This window comes from Cornus florida, unplaced genomic scaffold (genome assembly GCF_030987335.1).
Source record: "Cornus florida cultivar Cherokee Brave unplaced genomic scaffold, ASM3098733v1 CherokeeBrave_3.0.0_Hap2_Chr02, whole genome shotgun sequence".
In the NCBI taxonomy this organism is placed as follows: Eukaryota; Viridiplantae; Streptophyta; class Magnoliopsida; order Cornales; family Cornaceae; genus Cornus; species Cornus florida.
This window is the reverse complement of record NW_026775572.1, coordinates 1,291,509-1,307,652: the sequence shown is the minus strand read 5'-3', so window position 1 is coordinate 1,307,652 and position 16,144 is coordinate 1,291,509. Positions and strand designations below refer to the sequence as shown.

At 33.8% G+C, this 16,144-nt stretch overlaps 2 protein-coding genes across 3 annotated transcripts; both read right to left on the bottom strand.

The window, feature by feature from the left end:
* Positions 1-1,640: 1,640 nt before the first annotated feature.
* Positions 1,641-8,971, bottom strand: LOC132291305 (protein FATTY ACID EXPORT 1, chloroplastic-like). The gene is made up of 6 exons (XM_059790268.1): positions 8,665-8,971; positions 7,887-8,133; positions 3,815-3,982; positions 2,402-2,448; positions 2,246-2,286; positions 1,641-2,140 (listed from the first exon to the last, which is right to left on the bottom strand). Exons 1-6 carry the CDS (start codon positions 8,776-8,778, stop codon positions 2,044-2,046), a joined length of 714 nt encoding a protein of 237 aa, XP_059646251.1. The 5' UTR covers positions 8,779-8,971; the 3' UTR covers positions 1,641-2,043.
* A 1,248-nt stretch (positions 8,972-10,219) lies between these two features.
* Positions 10,220-13,169, bottom strand: LOC132291279 (protein IQ-DOMAIN 12). Of its 2 annotated transcripts, none has more exons than XM_059790266.1 (6): positions 12,932-13,169; positions 12,542-12,723; positions 12,168-12,446; positions 11,621-11,851; positions 11,198-11,326; positions 10,220-10,991 (listed from the first exon to the last, which is right to left on the bottom strand). In XM_059790266.1, the coding sequence occupies exons 2-6, from the start codon at positions 12,614-12,616 to the stop codon at positions 10,488-10,490; spliced, it is 1,218 nt and encodes a 405-aa protein (XP_059646249.1). In that variant the 5' UTR covers positions 12,617-12,723; positions 12,932-13,169; the 3' UTR covers positions 10,220-10,487. The 2 variants fall into 2 exon arrangements, with proteins under 2 accessions (XP_059646249.1, XP_059646250.1); XM_059790267.1 differs by having other exon boundaries at positions 12,542-12,713.
* Positions 13,170-16,144: the final 2,975 nt, after the last annotated feature.

Below are 16,144 nucleotides of genomic sequence, written 5' to 3'. Positions count from 1 at the left end.
TAGCAATAATGGTCATTTTTAGCTTAGTAGTGAGAAGGATTGAGAATTTAGTCCAAAATGACATGAAAACATTGGAGTATTGCATAAATGAACCTCTCTCCACGTATCGATAGGTACGAGTATAGAATTACCTGAAAGAAAAAAAAAATTATGAAGTCTGATCGTACCGGATTTTGTTTTCCTTGCTGCATAACAGAGTTCATGTTTGCGTATTCTCATCACAATTATGGAGGAACGATCACATCATAGTTCCATTCTAGCTTTCTATTTGATTATTGTTTGGATCATTTTGCATAAAAATAATAAGAATCTGGACGTATGAATCTCCTATAAATTATGTGTAATAAAATTTAAATTTATTGATTATAAAATATAAAAAATAACTTGTATCATATATAATGAAATAGAACAACGATATTTGGATGCAGAGAGGAGATATAGAATTTTACCATCTCATACTATTGAATTGTCATTGCCTAACTAAAATTTTCAAACGAGTGTCAAATGCTCAATTTCAGTAGCATTTTGATTGATAGGACTATCTGAAGAAAAAAGGACCCCCCACAGGTCTCTACTGAGAGCATACTGATGGAGTTGTCCGACTGTTAAGCTTTTTCATGTCAAAAGGAGAACGAGTAGGGGTGAAGAACAACACACAGTACACTCATAGCTAGTGAAAATGGTAAAACATATTCCCTCCATAACAATGTTAAACATTTCCCCCCGCCCCCTACAAAATCCATTACAAGGTTAAACTTGACCCCCCCCCCCCCAAAAAAAAAAAAAGTGAATGTACAGTGAAATTTGAAGGGAAATAATTCATTAAACAGTGTTCATAAGTGCAATTTCAAAATTTAACAGTCTCATAATGTTCCAAAGTATTCATTTTCTTTTTTTCCCTTTGTTTTCTTGGCAACCAAACAGAGGAACCACGAGTACATGACCATATAGAGGTGATCAAGACAATTACTCTCAATTAGTGGAAAACATGACAAGACTTCCTAAAAGGTTTGATTCTTTCACAATTTAATACATAACTTGCTGTACTAAAATATACCTGGGGAGATTTTTATGTCCCACAGAAATTATCACCACCCCTTGTTCCTGCAAAGCATTTAAAAATCATCCCCTTCCGATCCTTCATGGAATTTGAATTGAACTTCTCGTGTTCTGTTTAGATGATAATATATTTTTTTCAAAAGATGATGGGTTCATTTTGCATTGACTTTGTTTTCTAAATACTGGGCATAAAATGGGCAATTGATCTCTTTTTTTATATACATGTATATATGGAACAATGGTAATTCTCATACTTTGATCCTCTGGTCTAAGTGCATGCCCCCAAACATGTATGCCAGATTAGTCCAAAGAAGAAAAAAAAATCCGTAAAGGAAGAACAAGTGGATCTAGAGGCTTACAGCTTCACAAGGCATGGTCCGGAACCGAACTCTACCCCCTTGGGATAACATGCAATTATTTTCAATAACAATCAATATAATAAATTTAAGCATGAACGCTAGGCCACCACGCCGTAAAAAGTTTAAAGGTTCAGTTTAGATCAGAAATTAGTGTTCCCAGTAGAGAAATGAGAAAGAATTGAAATACAAGTGACATACACACACATAAAGAGTCCAAAAATGGAAACCATAAACAAATGCTAATAATTTATCTGATGATAATGCTAATGTCCAACATATTATGCAGAAATGAAGTTCAGGACAGATTGAATAGTAAGGAACCAACACAATATCACATTTCACAAAGTTTGTTTTTTTCTATTTGCTTGCTAGTAAAGAGCACATGTAAAATCCATATGTCAATTACACAACGGATATATCCAGCCACTTGTATTACTTAGGGCAACATTGCCGACAACTAATCAAAACCCCATTCTATTAGTATAGTTGCTCTTCTCATAGCTAATCCACAATTCATGTCAGGTGGCATTATTCATTTATAGACCAATCTCAGTCATAAAGTCAGGATTTTTTTTTTATTTTTCCATAAAGCACAAACTACAATCTGACCTTTTTGTCGTTCTCATTATGACAGGACAGCAGCTGATGACGTTTTCAACTTCTTTGGTGGTGGATTTCCTCCGGACAGCACCACATATAAATAGAAGCACAGCATTGCAGCACTGCAACATTGAATAAGAGAACACATTTAACTAGGAAAAAAAGAAAAAAAGAAAAAAAAAAAAAAAAAACAAACAAAAACAAAATGCAGACCCACATTACAGTACCTTATGAAAGCATAAAAGCCTGTTGGAAATATTTTCTTTGTCTGCATGTACAACCAATTTAAAGTTTAAAAAAAAAAATAGAGGATGAAAGAAAGAAAAAGCAAGCCAATGAGTGAGAATATAAGATTATGCTGATGTGCTGTACTAGTTTAATACCAATGAGTAGGTCTGAAAATTCTTCCATAGAAGGACCGCGGAAAGTGCTGCAAGGTCAGAAGTAAAACATCCAAAATGAGAAGAGAAAAAAAAAAAAAACGAGAGAGAAAAAAGAAACATAAATGAATGTTTACTGCAACAACAAAAACAGAAATGTAGTACTCTTGTAAAACTTTCCATCTTGATTGTCTTTCCAAACACATGGATATCAGGTATACAAAAGACAACCTTCCCCGTGGAGGGTTCTTTATTACCTTTTTATTCTTTTAAGAAGCACTCTAATCTGAACACATTAGAAGTTCATTTTTTTGTACTCTTGTAACGTGAAAATACATCTGGCCTGGCTTATGTCTTGGCAAATTTGACCACCATTGCTAGCTGTTACAATTTGTTCAAGCTTATGTAAAGAACGAACAGCCAACCCAATATATTTGAGACAACATTAACATTGCTTTGAGAAGGTGGGAGTAATTAAGGGGAAAATGACAGATTGCTGCATCATATTAATGTACATTTCATGAGACTGATCTTAGCAACAATCCTGAGGAGCTGTCTCTTGGCAGTAGTGATTAGTGATAGTGAGGCTGATGGTTGCTGTTATGATATTACTTTCCATAAAATGGTCGCTCTTGTACTTGAACCCATGCCCTCACCCTTGTTAGCCTAAGCTTTTACCATGGCACCAACTTTGAATATTACCATGGAACCAACTTTGAATATTATTATATATTCTCTGGATCAAATTCAAAAAACCACTTTTTGGTACTTTTAAGTGTGAAAATGATTTATAGCTATAAGAACTATCAGGCAAAATAACCACTTGAAAGACAGAATTATATGCAAATTCATGATGGGTAGCGTGGAGCCCGAATTTTTTGGGGGGAATTTTGGTAATTTCCACACTTGTTATGTTGCCCTAGTGCGAGGGTATTTATTCATTCTGAACTCTCTGTTCAGTTGCTATTTTGATCATCATAGTGAAATTCTTACAACCCTTGGACGTAGCCCTAGTTTTTGGGTGAACCAAGTAAAATCTATGCGTTCTTGTTGTGTGCGTTTGATCTATTTTTCTGCTTATTTTCGCAACAATTCAAATCTATCGTTCCTACTACATTTTTTTAACTGAACTTAATTACCTTAATTTTTCCCTAACCAACACAGAAACTACAAATAACCAAAACAAACAAAAACTACAGATAAAAAAAATAAATTACAAATGAAAAAAGAAACAAACATCCAACAGCAAAGAATACACAGGAGAAATCACACCAAAGTAAAGTATTTTTCCGAAAAGTAAATATATAGTCATTCACACCAAATGAAAAACCAACAGAAAATTATTAATAAGCAAAAGAATGTATGAGAAAGGAATTCAGCCCCATAAAACCCTAAATAATAGGAAGAAGCATATACCTGCTTGGCCTAGTATCAATGGTAAGCTGGACATTCCTTGTCTCCAGACCTTTAAGCTAACTGTGCTGAGGGCAAGCAAAGCACCTCCAAAAAGCAAACCGGTGCCTAAAGTAGCAGGGTTTCTTGAAATAATAAAACCAACAAGACCCCCACTTAAAACAATCCCACCTACAGCAAAATACAACCAGTAAGTGACAATATACTATCAATTAATTTGCACATAAAATTCAAAGCCCCCCCCCCCCCCCCCCCCGCGTCTCTTTTTAAATTTTTGCTTTTTAATAAACAAATGAAAGTATATAAGAAAGATGCAACAGATTTGACATGTGAAGTGGTATCATGTTGTGAAGCTAAGAATAATAATGAAATCAAATTTTGTCACTATCTCCATTCTATGTTAAATGTCTCTATTTTAATTAGAGAAGGCAAGAGCATTCCCTTGCTAATAAGGCTAGAGACAAAAGCCATTACAAGAGACCAAACTTGGTCAAACCAAGCGAAAAAAAAAAAACACAAGAAGCTTAATAAATAAACAAGACAAAGCTCCAGCAAGCAATGCATCAAGCACCATGAGCTAGCTAAGCAGCAGAAGGTCCTCCATTTCTGGATTTCCCTAATTAAATGTTCCTTTTGGAATGTCAATATACTCTTTTACAATGTTCACAATTTACCCTTTTAAAAAGTTAGAACAAGTTAGTGTGCAAATCAATATGATAAAAGGTAAACTTTAGATGAAAGATATTATAATTCAATATCTTATTGTGTGTGCATTAAATGCCACTTTATTAAGAAGTTGAAATTCTTAAAAGACATTTAATTTGGCACTCAGGGAGTATTAGACTATAGAGTCATTTGAAGAGAAAATTACAAAGCATTTGAGGCTCACACTCCTGTATCCCAGGGATTAAATTGTAAAGTTCATAAACAATAATGCAAAGCTAGCCTTCTGTGAGTACTATGCATCACATTTATTATTCCAATTTATTATGCATGCATTATGCAGGGTCCTAGATGCAGTATTCAGAAATTATTGCCATCAAAATCAGAATTCAGTAGTTAAAATTCATGGAAAACTATAATCCTATATTAGTGCGAACAGCATAACATAATCAAACAAAAAAATAGCTGCACGAGCACGCGCACACAGTTTTTTGCTTTTGGTAAGTTGATATTTCTATTAAGTATGAATAGACAAGACAGAAATGGGAAGATGAGGTGAGATACCCGAAAAACAAAGGTAATAGATAAAAAATAACCAGGAATGGAACAAATAATAGCAAGGACCTACCCTTATTGAAACTTACACTCTGCCAATAAATGATTACAGTTTTTTACCCCCTTTGCAAACAAGTCACAATAGAAGTCCACAGAAATTTTAGATAGCTAGACTACTAGACCTGAATTCAGATAAACAAATAATTCCTTATTTTAAGAATATTGAGTTATCAATACTAAAAAAATGTGATTCTGGAATTGTCCTGAGTCAAATTCCAAGTTAAAAATGATGAAACTCCATTAAAGTTTGTTTAACAGTGACGTTCTATCAAAAACAAGTTTTTATTTCAAATGTTTTACCTTTGTAAGACATATGGTAACCAATCTTTCAACTCCTCCGTTTCTATGCTTAAAATTTATTTATAGTCTATACTTCTATCAACTAGCCAACATAAATTTAATGAGTCCATTACCAAATTAATCAACGTCATCTGAAAACCACTCTATGAGAACTCCGAAGCATATATTTATTATATATGTAATATGCATATATGTATATATCAAAAATAAAATATTACATTCTGGATTATGTGAAAAATAAAAAATAAAAATCAAGTTGAAGCTTTCTAACTGTTGCTGGGATTTTTTTCTACGGATGAATAACATACAACTATCAAAAAGATTAGTTTCTAATAAGGAGGGGGCTTTATGTGTCATTAACAGATACAGCTTAGTTTGTAAAACTGTAGGTGGACTGCCTTAAGTGAAGCAAAAGTTAGTACCAGAAACTAAACTCAGAAATAGATGGAGAACAAGAAAAAAGTATCTTATGCTTCATAAAACAAACCATTTAGGATGCTCACAGAAAGTCTAAAATAGTAGAGTAACTAATGTCTAATTGACAGTGAAGCCAGCAATCTCATCGAGGAGAATTGATCATCATGAAAATCTCATTTTATCTCTTATTTTCTTTTTCATTTTTTGACAAGGAATCATCAAGAAACTTGATATGGCTTCATCCCACATGTTTCCGGTTTCCTAAGTTATTTGTTAGGTTGGCTATTTGAATGCTAAAATTCAAGAGCCTAGACATTCTTTACTATGTAACATCACATTTGTATTATAACATATAAAATATAAAAATGAAATTTAATCTCTTCTACCAATGATTTTTTCTTCTACCATTTACCTCGGATTCATGTAGCCATGCCTGAGAAAAAACAGCAAACAAGTAGCATAACTTTAATGTTCAATCAAAAAACGGAAAATATTCACTATTTTCACTGGCATAAATATATCTCATATTGGTAGTTCAGCCCTACGATTCTTTTCTTGCTTACAATTTCTAACCCATGCAGAGCTGATAAAAGAAAAACCTAGAGTTTGTGGCTACAGTTTAGGAAAACAAAACCTAAACAGAGTATATTACGATAATGTCAGGAGGTGAAACCATTGTTTGGTTTAGCAAATATACCCTCCTCTTAAGTAACCTTGTAAACAAGGTTTAGAAAGCCTGTGAAAACTGTGATTTGTGCCTCAATTTCTACTCCTTTCTATTGCAAAATTTCAAACCTGTGGCTACACCACCATCCATTTCTACTAGACCATAATAAACCATCCAAAATGTACTCACTAAAGCTAAGTTTCAACAAACTCAAAGATCAGAGCAGATACAATTCAAAAGGAAGACTACAAACAAACAACTTTTGAATCTTTCTAGACATCTCATGTATATGGATACTACACTAGATGTTCATGGCTAGGATCACAGTCTCCACCACACCTAATGATTTCTTTTAAATTGAAATTAGATCCACACTGATTGAAAGTAATCCATCCTTTTGAAATGTAACTGAAAAGAGGAATGACCTGATGTATTTAGTAATAAAGTGTTTAAGTCTAAAAGACAAAGAGTATATAAGATTCACAATAAAGGTGTCATTATCATCAAACATGATTTTTTTCTTTTTCTTTTTCCCTGAAATAAAACAAAGGAATAACACTTTCCCGCGCCGCGGCGGGGCGGGGGGGGGGGGGGGGGGGGGGAGTTACATATTAGATTTTTTGTTTGAATCATATATCCATTTTTGAATGTATGATTATCTTTCTATTCTTGATTCAAATCATTTTCAACAATTTTTACTTTTCATTCAATTCTATAGTTTCAGAAAAGAAAAAGAGCAAGAGGCCTGTCATGCCTTGAGTCTTGAAAGGTCCTAATTCACCATCCTAATACCACTGAAGATTTGAAAAAATGGAAAAAGATGAGTGGAAGGTAATGTGGAAGAAGAACTATGAACTCCAGAACTACTTAGGTTAGTAAAAAATTTATAATCAATGGAAGAAGGATAAAATGAACAATCAGGCACACATGTACTGTGGGCTCAGTGGAGGCATCCACCCCCACTGAAATTTTTTGTTATTACATTTTACACCCTTAAATTTGAACTTTTTTGCATTTATACCCATAAAATTTTGAAATTGCCCCCACTAAAATTATGAAAAACTCTATATAAATCCCCCCCCCCCCCCCCCCCACATATGAATTTCTAGATCCGTCCCTGTGAACAATACTAATGATATGTATCATATATATCTATGCATAAGTGTAGCTTTACATGCTAAAGAACGTCAACAGCTCCTGGGTTTATATTTATTTTCAACTTAATGAATAAATTGGGCCAGGGAAAACATGTTTGATGAATTTTATTAAGTTACGAATAAAATTGCATGAAGTATAACATCCATCAACTAACAAGCCTCTTTGATGGTAATTGGTAAACATGTGATTATTATTATTTCTTTTTTCAAGTAGTGCAAAACAAGAAGTTCTTGACCAACATTGAAGTACACTCACCAAAGGGAATTCCAAAACAGAAGTCATGGATCTTTGCTGCCCTTTTCTGTTGAGTGATAACATGTTCTTGCACGGGCTCACTTATCACTTTTCCAGAAGCATATTCTTCTGTAGTAGCATATGACTCTGTTGGCATTTCATTTTGTGATTTTGATGTATCTGATGAATAACTTAGAGCGGTCTTAGTCTCTGAACTCGATATTTCTGCACCACGGCCATGGCGACTACGACTCTTAACAACCAGTACCTAATGAAATGAAAACTTCAAGCAATGATCAGTATGATCCCATCTCAAATTTACCCATTCATTTTTACAAGTATTTGTTATATTTCTCATCAGACAATTGGACTCGCTCTTAAAATGCAAGAATACTCAATATGATAAATTATACATACACACGGAAGTAGACAGATTATACATAATAATAAAAGACAAGGATTCATTAAATCATTACCAATGGCATGAAAATTTTGAAATTACGCAAGAATCCAATATTCAAGAACTGATAATTTGCATAATCTGACAAGAAAAGAAAAAGAAAAAGAAACAGAAAAAGTAGCATACGTGTGTAGATCACAGTTCGCAACTCAAAAAACCCTAAATATTGTTGGCCAAGGTAACAAAAGCAATCAAAACAAACGCAAGTTTTGGAATCTCGTTCATTAGTGTTATATCAGGGTTCGATGAGCAGAAATTTGAGTTTCAACAAAGAAAGATAAGTTGAATTTCTTCTTTCTTGGTGCATTTTCTCAGGAACCAAACGGTAGAGAGAAATACCTTTGGACGAAGAGAGAGGCAAGGAATTGATCGGGTGTGGTGCTTTAGTCTGCGGTTGATGGAAGAGAAGCACGAGAGCTGAGAGATTGCTGATGACATGGTTGCTGATGACATGGTTGCTGATGATGGATTCTTCCAATGGAAAACGCAATATAGCGAGCGAGAGAGAAAGAATAGTGATTTCTGAAATTTGGAAAAGAGAAGCAGGTGATGGGAGAACGCAATATCACGGGAACGTGTTTTGCACAATTTATTGGGTTTGTTTGACCTTGACCGTTATTGGTTTGCCTGTTTGTTCTTCAATTTCTTTTATTTTCTTCTTACTTTTGGGGGTGGAAGGCTATTGTTTAGAATTTAATAATTTATCTTAAATCACCAAACAGAGTGAGTCAACCATGTCAGGCTAGACCTAATCACTTCAATTTTTTATGTTATGTCATTACAATTTCTTATTCTAAATTGTATCTTTTGATTAAAATCCTATTGTACCAATGTTGTCTTGTCCAATTAGTGAAGTACTTTATAAAAATCGTAAATCACTAATTAGACGAAACATGACTATTATTATGTAAGAAAAGAGTGTGATACTTTTTTACATGACTATTATTACATTGGACTGTTTGTAAATGCATGAGATCAAATAACAAGATTCGGGACAATAATCTTTTCCTATATGGGCTTTGTAGCAAAATTATTCTAATTAAAATGTAAAATCCATATTGTAAAAGGAGTACTATGTTAATCTTCCATTGAATTTTAATATATATATATATATTGGACTTTTTATAGTCTAGACCACAAGACTGCAAACTCAAAAGGTGTGCTTTACATTGCTCATGGACAGGCCTTTCCAAAATATTTTTCTTTAAGGATTCCGTATCATGAACATCAATTTCAATACCCTTAAATATTATGCATGGATCTCCCCTGAATAGAATGTCAGTGTGGGAATGTATTCGTTCTTAAATCTTGTCAATGTTAAAAATAAAATAAAAAAAGTAAAAAATACATGTACTAAATGGTTCGAGTTTTTTAATATGTAAAGATTGAATCTTAAAATAAAAATACCTTAATCATGGTAACTTTGAAGTCACCGGAGTGTTTTAATGTATAAAAATTAAATTTTTGAATGAAAATGAGAGTTTAAAGTTAAACCTAATCGAGTTCTCCATAGTCTTTTAATGTGTAAAGATTGAATCTTTGAATAAAAATACCTTAATCAAAGTGTCTTTTAAGTTATTAGAATATTTTAATATATAAAGATTGAATCTCTGAATGAAAAATAGAATTTTGAGTTAAACTTATTCAAATCCCTTTTAAAGTCACAAAGAGTATTGACACTGTCCCTTTTAAAGTCACAAAGAGTATTGACACTGTCAGACCCCTACTTCTCAAAGACAGATCAGAGTTCGAACCTAAGTGAAAACATGCATGTGCGTGAGTACCAACTAAAAAAACAAAGGCCTCTTCATGCAAATCTTCTATAGAATACTGATTTCCTCCAAACGATTCCGCGAAAAAAAAAAAAAAAAATAAATAAAACCTAACACATATATATAGTAATGGAGAAAAAATATATATATATATCTGAATAATTTACAAATATACTTTAAAAAAGATGTTTCAAATGCATCTTCTCATAGCGTGTTGGGACACCATTGAGACTCCATATAGCCATATCTCACAACATACAGAGTATGCAAATACACCTGAATTTGAAGTTTCTTCAGTGACTTGTTAGACCATTGAGTGAACAAACAATCAATATAAGGAAAGCTTGGAAATAATCTTCTGAAAGCATCCCCATTGAACTTCAAGTCCTTTTATATTTGTGAGTATCTAAAAGTGCCACTCCTTCCATTAGTGCAGGTCACTTCACCATTAAAAGAAGACCATGGAGAAAGTTTGATCTTTTGTGGTGAAGTGTGACCAGAGTAAGTATCTAGAAATCCTAGACGTTGCTTTGGCGTGCTCATTGATCTTGCCTTCGCCTTTGCAGATTCTGTGGCAGCCATGTAAGTAGGAAAAACCGGAGAGTTTGGTAATGAGCTCTCATTTCCAATTGATTTCTGTTTCGTGCGGCAAAATGATCTCCTCGGGAGTGAAGATGGCGAATTTGATTCTTCTACTGAATCATGTTTATATGCATTTCTCAGTTTAAACCGTGTTCCGTAAGTCTCACTGGCTGTTGATTTTGAATGAATAGTTGACCTCAACTTCTCTGTCTCTCTCCTTTTATATGTCTCAGCATTTTCACATTCTTCAAGCAGGTGGCTGTGTTCCTTGCTCAATTTTGATTTTTCAGGACTTTGATCACTTCTTCTTTCCTGCAAAAGACAACTTTCTTGCAACATATAAATGTGAAGACACATAAATGACATAAACCTATTCCTTATGTGGTTAGATTTTGGAATCTAACGGCGATTTTTAATTAAATTAATCTTAATTTAAAAAACAAAATCTTCGTTTTCACTTCATCTATGACAAAATGGAGCATCACCAAACATGCTGATATATAAATAAATGGAGTTACCCAATGGGAAACGGAGTATTTCTTCATGCGGTCTTTTTTTATGATGGCCTCTTGCTTTCTTGACCGCAATGCTTTCGCGTCTTCCCTTAAGGACAAGCTGTAATCCCAACTTCTACTGTTGTATTCAAGCTGCCCGTAACCAAAACGTATATAATGTTATATATAATATAATTCAACATCAATATAATAGAATTTCCAATGCTAATATATTTGAGTATGCAATATTCTTCTTGGAGATGATTATCTCCCTAAATTCGTAGGTACTTTCTTTATATTTATCTCAATGAGAAATCAACTATGGATGTTGAAAGTGTAAACTAAATATCCTCTAAATTCTTTGTGACAGTGAATGTGTAGCTTTCTTTCTACAAGTTGCCATAAACTGAACCCGAGACTAACACAATTTGGAACAATCTTACTCACCTTCATTTCTTTTGCTTCTGAAGACTTTTTTGAGCTTGGAAAATGTTTCTTTTCACCATCTTTGCATCTTTCATCCGCATTTGGAACTCTCATTTGATGGAATTGTGATGGTGCGTTTGTAAGGGAAGGCAAATACTTCAGTTTGGTGATTACTTGTCGTCTCACAATTTGACCTCGAACTATTGCTTGAAGCTTCACCAATCCCTTCAATGCCTTCATTGCTTTCCTTGCCTATATCAGTTCCAGTATAAATGTATTTTGTGTTAGAGGCGCATCTTTTTTTTCCACCGAAGGACTCATATCTTAGGAACCATAGTTTAAAGCATAGCGTTAAATGAAATAAATTAAATACTGAAATTAATTAAAAAGATTAAAGCAAGGGGGATTCGAATTGGTGAAATAATTCATGGAATTGAAAATTGGAGCTTTTTCAACTACACAATTTTTTAGATTTTCAATGTGATACAAAAGCATCTTAACCAATGTGATTATGATGAATTATTGTAAAAACCATAAATAAGGAGGAGGTCTAAGAAAGAACACTCACAAGATGAGCCCTGTAAGCAGTTTGAATCTTAGTTGCAGCCAAGTTTCGCGTCCACATGTCATAATCATTGGAAGATTGATGGGAGCACGTTAGGCGAACAGTCTCAGCTGCAGCATTGGCAGCAGCAACAGCAGCCTCAGCTGCAGCTGCCGTTGCAATGGCGACAGCCAACGCATGCCTTTTCTGCTCCTCTGTTGCTTCGCTCAGTGTTTTCTGTCCTGCTGCAATTGCAGGGCTCTGCTTAAGCCTTCCAAAAGCCCATCTCCACTTATTTGATTTCTAGAAATTACAAAAGTTAAAAACACTCAATATCCGCAAAAAACACAGGAATATATGTTCAATAGAGTAATGAAACAATACTATCGCAGATGAACCTTTTCGGTGTTTGGTTGTGCCTCAGAGACACACAATCTATTCACCAAACTAAAGCAACTCCTTTTCTTTCCCATTGCAAATTCATGAGACCACACAAACCAAGCTTTTTTTCAAACACGTTACACGCCTTACTTTGAAAGAAGGAAAGATGCCATAACCAAATTTGTAGAGCTGTGAAAAACTGCAGAATCATCAATTGAAACGTATATGAAAGAAAATTGTCCAATCTCCTGAGAAACCACCTAGTTACAGCATATCAAGAATCTCGCACACAATTTTGGATGATTTGAACGAAAAAAATAAAATAATGGTCGTTCATAGCATGTCTTATACTATTTCACTAATAACGGTGATCAATAACTGAAACATGATGTTTTTATTAATCATACCTTGAAAAGATTCATGAACAAAGAACAATCCAAAGGTTTCGGAGCATACTAGTTGTGAAATTGCTCATCCTATAAGAGTTCCGGACCCATTGAAGCTATTGAATCTAAAGGTTTTCCTTGGTTTCTGTTCTTAAGAACACGGTATCATTTTCTCAGATGAAGTGAGGATAAAGGCGCATGTAAAGCAGCAATTGATCTTTCATTAGTCTTTAAACATCGTGGGTCCTCTCTCTCTCTCTCTCTCTCTCACACACACACACACACACACTTAACTGTCATTTCCACAACTAATACTGACCGATTCAAATGTCTGTTTATACGAAGAAATTGTAGAATGCTATTTGGACACGTGGCATTAGACATACAGTTGATAGATATTTCCCAAGTAAAAGAATTAGAGAGAGAATCTTAGTCTAACATAAATATATATATATATATATATATATATATATATATATAATAGATGGTGAAAGAGAGAGAGATTTGAGCTCTAGGAAGTCGGCTGAGTCAGTTGAATTATTTAGCAATTTCCGGGTTCAAAGAATGTTTTCTGTTTCGTTGCACCTCAAACCTTCCAGACAAATTCATAATAGGTGTCAAGAACTAATTTGTAAGTCGTTTCAAACCAACCAAACATCTTCATAATATGTGTCAAGTAGTAGTTTTACTTTTGAGAAAAGTCTGATACATGAGTCCACTATTATCTTAACTACTTTAATACTGATTAAATAAATTGGCATGGTGGAGTGGACCCATAGGAAAAGTGGTCCGACCTTGTTTTAGATAAGCCATGTGATGATGTGAATGTACTACACCCAGTTGCTGACTCTAATGTTGTCGGTTTAGTCTCTGGCATTTTCCTTGCAATCATGGCCCAGCATCAAAGAGGACGATGATCCACAAAATGGCTACTCTGCCTCTTGTCTTTTTGCCTTTCCCATCAACCCTTATCATGAGAGAGAGTGTAGCTTTTGACTTTGGAGCTAGCTGTTCAATGTCCCCAAAATAGTTAAGTACAGCAAAATGTGTGTCCACAATTAACCAAAAAAAAAAATTATTGTGCCCACAAAAAAAATGTGGATGAAGTTATACAACTTTAATTGTTCAATCCATTAGAGTTAAAGACGAGTTGTTTCTATAGCAAATGCTTCTTCAAAGCCATTCCATCATGCATTACATAATGTGTCATTTAGATCATTTATACAATAATTTAAATAGTTTATATAATAACTACATTATATTATTTATAAAAAATAATAAGTCTTCTGACGTTAATTATCGACCCTTCCTCAGAATACAACGTAATTGGATCCCATTAAAACTCTTACAAATTTTTCGTAAATATCTCTTTCTCTTCGACTCATTTTCAATCACGTTATATTTGAAGGAATAGTAGACAATTAAAGTCAGAAGATTTATCACTTTTCATTATTTATACAACAATAATACAAATAACTTTTTCTTGTATGTGTTACACTAACAATCTAGGCAAACAAAGGATCGTAGGACCAGATCCCTTCATAAGAAAGGATACGGATTTGAACTTCATCAACTTGTGCACAAAAATCTTTGAAGGCTTCAATAAAAATTTCATTCGAGCTTGTAAACCCTACTAGTAATACCTAGTAGGGATTAAATAGCTAGCCATAATCATTTTAATAAAAAAAGGTACCCAAAAGTATTCATGGAATTTGCAGTCCCAAACTAAGTAGTAAGTATCATAATAGGATGCCGTCGCCATCGCTATAATTTCAGAGAGCCCCCCCCTCAACTGGGTAACATTGATGCATCGCTTTCCTTATACTAGTATTACTCATATAAACAGGTGGAAAGTTGTTAGTGTGTATTGGATGAAATTCTATAACAAATTGCTCATGTTCTTTATTAATCTTTGAACATTAGACTGTGGAGCGGGGGACCACAGAGGATGGTAGGAACAATCCCCGGGGATAGAGAAAGAAAAGTCGAATCACACAAATAACTATCCTTTAACAGAGGAGCTCTGCTGAGTGTTCCAAAATTCCTAGCTCCTCTAGGCCGCTGGGTCCCACACATGTGCCACATTTACTGTGTGGTCCAATTCTCTTTGTTAGGTGATTCATTCCATCGTTTTGTTTGAAATCTCTCTTAATTGAGATTTTGTTTTCATAATACATTAATTATCACTAGTTAGGGATTCCAGAACAGGGACATTAATTTGTATGGAATTTAGAAACATGGTTCAGAAACAACAATTTAGGGAAAATGTTATACATTTGAACAGTGAAAATTATTCCAAGATTAGCTGCTGAACCTGACAAAAACCGGCTCTTGGAACTGTTTGATCATGTATCAACAATTTTCTATTATGATTATCAAAATTCTTTTGGTTGACTGCCTTCTCTAACCAGTATTTGAAATGAATCAGAAAAACACCTAATTATATGCTTTTTGAAAACCGTTTTCTTGCTTTTTTTTATTGTTTTTTAAAAGCTTTCCATCATGTAACAGAAGAAGGGGGAAAAAAAAGAGATAAAAAAGAGTCAAATATTGTTTAAATTTTAATTTTAGTACAAGGCTCAAAGCCTCTAACTAAGTTTCTTAGGGGTGTCCGAAAAAATAAACCAACACTTCAACTATTAGAGAATGTTAAGCGTTGTTATTACGTTGACCAGTTTCTTTAACAATTCAAACTCCCACAAAATATTTTTTTTGGAGAGCTTACCAAGCTTATTAGTTAATTTAATTTCATCTAAAGGGTGAGGTAAAAAATGATTGACTACCACAATCGAAGTCTTTCCATCCATAGAGAAACTGTTTAATAAGATGGTACATGTTTAATTTTGTGCTTTTTGCCATTGAAAAAGAGTCCATTTTAACATCTACAGTACCTTTGAATTATTGAAACTGGTGTGGGAGGGAAAGGAACAAAAAAATTATTAAAAATAAAATAAAAATCATGAGGCATAAGAATAAGCTCCAAATGAATTATCTTTACTTTAACAAAGATGGGGACACGCGGAATGGGAACCAACTAACTAAAAACAAAAAACAGAAAACAAAATATTTTTCTGACACCACTTTGATCCGCAAAAAGGTGAATACGATGTAACAAGAAGTGCTACTAAAGCAATTCTTCAAATTTAGAATCTTAATGCTCACATGATTCACATCATTTCTATGTACGTAACATGTAGTATCCTTAATGTTTAAATCACAAAAATGTTTACCTGT

Excerpts from the sequence above, each read along its gene's own strand:
- LOC132291305 (XM_059790268.1), bottom strand. The coding sequence starts at position 8,778 with ATGTCATCAGCAACCATGTCATCAGCAATCTCTCAGCTCTCGTGCTTC. Across the intron at positions 3,983-7,886 it reads CTGTTTTGGAATTCCCTTTG|GTGGGATTGTTTTAAGTGGG; the intron begins GTGAGTGTACTT and ends ATTTTGCTGTAG. Across the intron at positions 2,449-3,814 it reads ATTGATACTAGGCCAAGCAG|CACTTTCCGCGGTCCTTCTA; the intron begins GTATATGCTTCT and ends CTGACCTTGCAG.
- LOC132291279 (XM_059790266.1), bottom strand. The coding sequence starts at position 12,616 with ATGGGAAAGAAAAGGAGTTGCTTTAGTTTGGTGAATAGATTGTGTGTC. Across the intron at positions 12,447-12,541 it reads CACAACCAAACACCGAAAAG|AAATCAAATAAGTGGAGATG; the intron begins GTTCATCTGCGA and ends TGTAATTTCTAG. Across the intron at positions 10,992-11,197 it reads AATACTCCGTTTCCCATTGG|GAAAGAAGAAGTGATCAAAG; the intron begins GTAACTCCATTT and ends TGTCTTTTGCAG.